This window comes from Taudactylus pleione, unplaced genomic scaffold (assembly GCF_031769625.1).
Source record: "Taudactylus pleione unplaced genomic scaffold, aTauple2 ptg000015l, whole genome shotgun sequence".
Taxonomy (NCBI): Eukaryota; Metazoa; Chordata; class Amphibia; order Anura; family Myobatrachidae; genus Taudactylus; species Taudactylus pleione.
In genome coordinates this window covers 34226008-34232591 of record NW_028284417.1, presented here as the reverse complement: position 1 = coordinate 34232591, position 6584 = coordinate 34226008, and the positions used below count along the sequence as shown (strand labels likewise).

The 6584-nt window shown below is 39.1% G+C and overlaps 1 protein-coding gene across 1 annotated transcript; it reads right to left on the bottom strand.

The window, feature by feature from the left end:
• Nucleotides 1-2886: 2886 nt before the first annotated feature.
• POU3F2 (POU class 3 homeobox 2) lies at nt 2887-6201 on the bottom strand. Its single transcript, XM_088470890.1, has one exon. It carries the CDS (start codon nt 6115-6117, stop codon nt 4969-4971), a length of 1149 nt encoding a protein of 382 aa, XP_088327016.1. The 5' UTR covers nt 6118-6201; the 3' UTR covers nt 2887-4968.
• Nucleotides 6202-6584: the final 383 nt, after the last annotated feature.

Here is a 6584-nt window from a genome sequence, read left to right as displayed (position 1 = left end):
TAGGTGGATCATAAGCAAATTAATTGATACACTACAGGTTGTCAGGTCTTTGGACAGAATAAGAAAATACAGAATGCAAAGTCCCTATACTATATATATATATATATATATATATATATATATATATAAATAACTTGTGGGTATACAATTAACATTGACGTTGGTACTTGCACAAATTGGAAATATCCCATATACAAGTTGCAGCGTTAGAACCTAGTGTCCCAGCAACTGAAATATCTAAATGGTTATATTGTTATTTTCAGGCTGTAATAATATATTCAATATTTGTATTGACCAATGCTTCTGAGATAATAGCATTTTTTTAAAAAATGTATGATAAAACAATAAATTAGCGAATCATATATTATGTTTTGCTGAATTGATTTTTTTACAAAGCATATTATAAACTATAGACATATTATAAACTATATTATAAACTATAGAAAAAAAGCCATTTCCCCTCAAACGACATAGACCTGTACAGTCTATAAATTACAAATAAATAAGACAATGAATCTACCATAAAACTGCTTTTCATATAAATTCAAAAAGACACAGAATATTTCAGATATTAACACTAGTATTATTTAAAGCACTTACGCTTTACATGCGTATTAAGAGGCACGGGATAAACGAATGTATAGAAAGTGTCAGTTGTTAGATAAAATTAATTAAATCGTATCTTCACCATTACTGCGTTACAAATATTTCAATAGTGACGGTAGCTAACTGTACCCAGACATATGTATGCATGTGTGTGTGTCTATTTGTATATATATATATATATATATATATATACACACATATATATGTGTATATATATATATATATATATATATATATATACATACATATGTCTGGGTACATGTTTATATCTTGTTCTGTATAAAAAATAGTATAGTGCTAACATGTACCCGGTAGCTAACATGTACCCAGATATATGTATGCATATGTGTGTGTGTCTATTTGTATATATATATTTATATACACATATATATGTGTATATATATATATATATATGTCTGGGTACATGTTTATATCTTGTACTGTATAAAAAATAGTATAGGGCTATGCTTATAGCAGGGCCCAAATACAGAGGAGCAGTTAGCTACCGTACAGATAACGCATATGCACATCTGTCACCGTGGCTAAATAATATTTGATATCAGTGCATGTTGTCTTCTAGAAAAGGTAGATTAAATGCTTGTCTGTTGCTCTTTTAATTTATTTAACGAAATATAACTTCCCTAAAGGATAGATGCCACATCACAGCAGTTGGTTACACAAAAAAATAGTTATAAAAATGTGGCTTTATGTATTGGAGAAAGCAGTGTCAGGCAGATTGGTGGCATGGTAAAGAGACATCCGCAGGCTCTTGTTTACTAACAACCTGCCCAAGGCACTAGCACTGCTAAACATCTGTGACTACTGCTAACACAAGGCTGAATTCCCTGGGTAAGGCCTTCTGTGGATACACCAATATAACAAAATAGGCTTTTGTGTCCACTGTTGACATATAAATGGACAATATACACAACACGCCTGGGAATGTCAGAATATGTCATAGTCAAGAAAATAATCTTTTGTTATTTCTGTTATAAAAGTGTACGTAGTTTGGAATATAATGTCATTGAACTAAATACACAAAAGAAAAGGGAAAAAAAGACAAATTATCTTTAAAACATCCGAAACAAAACAAATGTTCAGAATAAATATTGGGATTGGCTAGTTTGGAGACAACAAACATACACAAAATATGGTTCAGCGTAAAACGATCCTGTGTTATGTGACCCGCAATGTGTTGTATGATAATGATGTGTGTGAGAAGCACGATATGGGGTTTTACAAAGAGCTAAAGGCAGCCATCAATCATAGAGGTCGGCCTCAGCGAGGGAGGCAGAGAGTGAGAGCCTCTACCAGAGGCCCGTGTCTCCCCCACTGACACGTCCTGCAGAGGGCACATGCGGCTGTGTGCAGAGCACTCTCTCGCCGGGATATTGACCACACTACACAGATCTATACACAGCTTAAACATTTCTACCCATCAGCATGTCTGCGGTCACAAAACACTTCTTCTTACTGTCACTTTCCTCCCAGACTATTGATAAGATCATTTAGCCGAATCTCAGACGCGTGTAGTATTATTGACTTAGAGTTAGAAACGATGATCAAATATAATAAGTATATTTGGACCTGCCCATCAGATTTAATCCATCAAATATTCCTATTACTTTAGAGGGTCACATTACTACATATTTATACATGAATAAATAAATATATTAGATATTCATAATTCAGAGTACTTAAAAATGCTAAAGTTACATATATGCTGATTTAAAAGAAAAAAACAATCAGTTATACAACTTATATGATTTATAATACGTATATAAAATATTTTAAGACAACTGTAGAAATAAGATCTAGATTTTGTACACATGATAGGTATTCATTTTCAGCTGTAAAAATGAAGTATTTTTAAATAAGAATGTGCTTAGAATAAAAATAGCGCTAAAAGCAATCTGTATTCACTCTCCCTACTGCATTACCTGGGAAATGTAGTTAATATATTGCTGGATTATTCCCTCAAGTAAACAGTGCATTTTTATATAAACGCTAATAATGGCAAGAGATGTATCCAATTATGTAACATACATTTTGAAAATACGTGTGTTAAAGTCTAACTGCAATCTATTTTATTGTTTGTTTACATTTGGATTTTCTTTTGTACAATGAATGTGTATTATTCGCATCCTTTTAAAGAACAAAAAGAAACCTACTGTAGTAAACACCAGTGTTTTGTGATGAACAAAATAATAATTCAATAATTAGAGTAAACTGTGAAGTTATTCTGCAGGAGCATTTTTATGTAGATAATAAAATATTGCTTTAACATAAATATATAAGGATATCTGCATTTTATTTTTCCCCACAAGCACATTCAAAATATACCAAAACAAAATGTTTGAAGAGCCTGAAAACTATACATCTTCATATAGATTTCAATCACCGACCTCTTCTAACTGACAGAAACCAAAACAAAACATGTCTCCAGAGGATTTTTTGCTTTTGAAGAAATATATATATACAGTGAGTCAGGCCACTTTCAACGCTATGAAAAATATTTCCCTGGGCAGCATTAAAAAACATAGACAGAATTAAGGGTTAAACTATTCTGCATTTTATAAGACACATTTTAAACATATGTACATAGTTAGATTTAGTTATATCCACCTAACAACATCCAGATACTTATAAAGTACTAGTTTCCAGAATCCAACAAAACTTGTATCATTTCTGTAACAATCGCTCCTAACCCTTCAATGAAGTTTGTCAACAAGTTTAACTCTAATGTATCCGAAGGGTTAAATATTTAACACCTACTTGCATTGCAATCGGTTAGGAAGGGTGCAGCTGTGAGCACATGTAAAGAATAATATTATGATTAGGAATTTGATTTAAAGCCATATCAATCTGCTACGCTGCATATTATAACATGTGTATTCTTCCTTCCCTCTGCTATAATAAGCAATAACTTTCTTTCAGTAGCTCTTTGAATTTAAGAAGAACTAGGATGGGGACTGAAGCCTCATTTATCGCCACTAAACCCTTTGTTTTGTGAACGCTAGCGGTTTACCTCCAAGATAATGTCAAAGAATTCAGTTTATAGACAATAGAATGAAAAGAGATTGAAATGGGTAAGCTCCTTTGTCCCCCTAGACTCTTTCCCACAATGGATAAAAGCAAGACCCTTCCAACTCACACATCTGGCCAAAATGAATAAAAAGCTAGAAACTCAGAGCAAGGGTCCGCTATCTGCAAGCCAGTGTTAAAAAAAAACACTTACAATGCGAATTAAAGATAAAAAAGTAAAGCGTTAAAAAAAATACAGTTAATGCACTACACTTTATATGAAGGGAAAAAACATCTCCTGGCCTGTGCACTATTCTGTCATAAATATTAAATTAAAAAATATCCTTTCTAGGATTGTAAGGTCACCAACTTTCATGGCATGAAATGCTGATATAATAATAGTGTTATATTCAGCATTGTCTCCAGAGCACGAATACCCTGATGCATTATTGTGCACCATTTCGCGAATACACTTAACCTCTTCTAGGACCTCAGGCCTCTTTGGTAAAATGAAGCGATCAGAGGACACATTGATTTTTTTCCCACCATTTCCCATCTTCTGTGCCTAAACACTGCCTGAAAATGAATGAAGTTTACTCAACATCTTTAAAGTATCAAATAATACTATGACTAAGATGGTCTATGTGAATCCCTGTAGGACTATAGTTACTATATGGTTAATATAACTGCATTTCTCCCCGTGTGCAGTCTATTGCACTATGTAAAGCTGTCTAATTTGAAAAAGGTAAATAAGAATAACACAACGTTTATAACACAATGTTTATAACAAATGTCCACAAACACATATGAACTTAAAACAAATGAGAACAAGGTAACATGTTGTTATTAACCTAATGGTTAGTTAAAAATGTTCCCTGTGTAAATTTGCCAGTCTATTCGTGGGCTTTTATTTAATTATTATGAATATTATTATTATTTTGAGAAATAAATCTTCTTTGAATGATTCATGTAAACTTCAATTTCCTTGCAGTGCAATTTTAGACTCATAAATATCGTCAATGTTGTAATTTGCTTGTTGGTTAAAAGGATCCACATTAAATAGACATAAGGAGCTACAATCAGCACTGAGCATCATTCCGGGGAATAAAGCTACCTTTTGCTTTACCCAATGTTTCTCGTGTGTATCTGGGTGGCTTTCTGTCTCAGCTCCTGACATGTTGTGTATACTCACTCTACTCCATTGCCTGGGTAGTCGCCTGCAAAGGTCAAAACACATGACTACACCTGCTACCATGAGAGATAGTCCAGCGAGCTGCTATGTTCTCGGAGAGTATAAAAAGGACAATCAAAAGTTCTAAGTGATTGATCATTGAGGATTCACTGTACAGGAGTCTGCACCCCATGGTGTGGTGGTGTGTCCCTGCTAGCCCCATATACATCCTCTGCCCCAGGAATAGTCCCCCCCGGTGGTGTCATCCGTTTCTCTTTCTGTCTCCTGTTACAAAACCATACCCTGACCACCTCCTTCTCTAGCTGTAGACTGTCCGCCAGTGAGGTGATTTCCTGGGCAGATGGCTTGGGACACTTCAGGAAATGACTTTCCAAAGCCCCCTTTACGCTAACCTCAATAGAGGTCCTCTTTTTCCTTTTCCTCCCCTGAGCTGCTATCTTGTCTATACTGGTCGGGCTCCCAGAGGACGAATCCGCCTCTTCCAGCCACTTGTTCAACAAAGGCTTCAGCTTGCACATGTTCTTAAAGCTGAGCTGCAGGGCCTCGAACCTGCAGATGGTGGTCTGGGAGAAAACGTTGCCATACAGGGTGCCCAGGGCCAGGCCCACGTCAGCCTGTGTAAATCCCAGTTTGATTCTCCGCTGCTTGAACTGCTTGGCAAACTGCTCCAGGTCATCCGAAGTTGGGGTATCCTCATCTGAGTGGTCGTGGTGTCCCTGGTGCTGGGAGTGCTGCTGTTGCTGCTGCTGGGGCTGCTGCTGGTGGCCGTGGTCGCCGTGATGCTCCTCATGGGCATCCCTCAGAGCGTGGTGATGCATACCTTGCCCGGAGCCCGGGTTGATCATTCCATTCACCGTGAAGGAGGGCTGTGAGTAGATGAGACCCTGGCCGTTTGTGGATGCCATGCTGGGCAAGTGAGTGGAGGTAGTGGTCCTCCATGCCCCCGCACTGTGATGGTTCCCGTGTGCTGGGTGCACCAGATGAGGACCCCTGCCCTGGTGCTGCAGAGTACCGGTGCTGTGCAGCTCCTCCCTGCTGGGCTGCACGCTGGGCTTTATGTCCTGCTGGCCCAGGGGACTCGTGGACCAGGGTGTTCCGTCCCCGTGAGACAGAGCTGTGATCCACTGGTGTGCATGGCTTAGGGGGTGCCCATTGCTCTGCAGCGTGTAATCGCTCTGCAGCAGAGTCTGTGCATCCCTGTATCCGGAAGCCTGCTGCATGCCACCGGGCTCCGCATGCACGATGGAGGAGCTGGAGCTTAGCAGGTTGTAGTGGTTAGACGCTGTGGTCGCCATGACTCTCCGAGCCCGACTGGTAGCACTGGTTCTAGGAGCCGAGCATTTGACAGCTCCTTCCCCTCGCCCCAGGCTCCCCTCTCTCTCCCCTCTCTGGGTGTCTCTGCCCCTCTCTCCCTGCAGCAGCCTGGGCACGCGTCCCCGGCACCTCCTCCCCGGGGCCCCCATTGGCTCCCTCCTCTTTGATTTACGTGGATACCATTAGCAACCGAGGCCAGCCTGGTCCGCTGATTGGATGACAAACCGATGCGCCCCGCCTACCCTCCTTACTAACCTGCAAACTGCTGCATCCACATGGAGAGGGAGCAATGGGATGGAGAGGGATGCAGTGTACATCACATAACCCCAGCAGCAGCAGCTGCATGAGTCCGGTCATAGGCTACACATCAGCATGGAAATAAAATCATTACAGAAAGTATTATTGTCCTGAGTATGGATGTAAGTGGTATAGCAGAGTGACTAGTCAG

Bases quoted from the DNA above. Each gene is read 5' to 3' on its own strand.
- POU3F2 (XM_088470890.1), bottom strand. From the start codon at position 6,117: ATGGCGACCACAGCGTCTAACCACTACAACCTGCTAAGCTCCAGCTCC.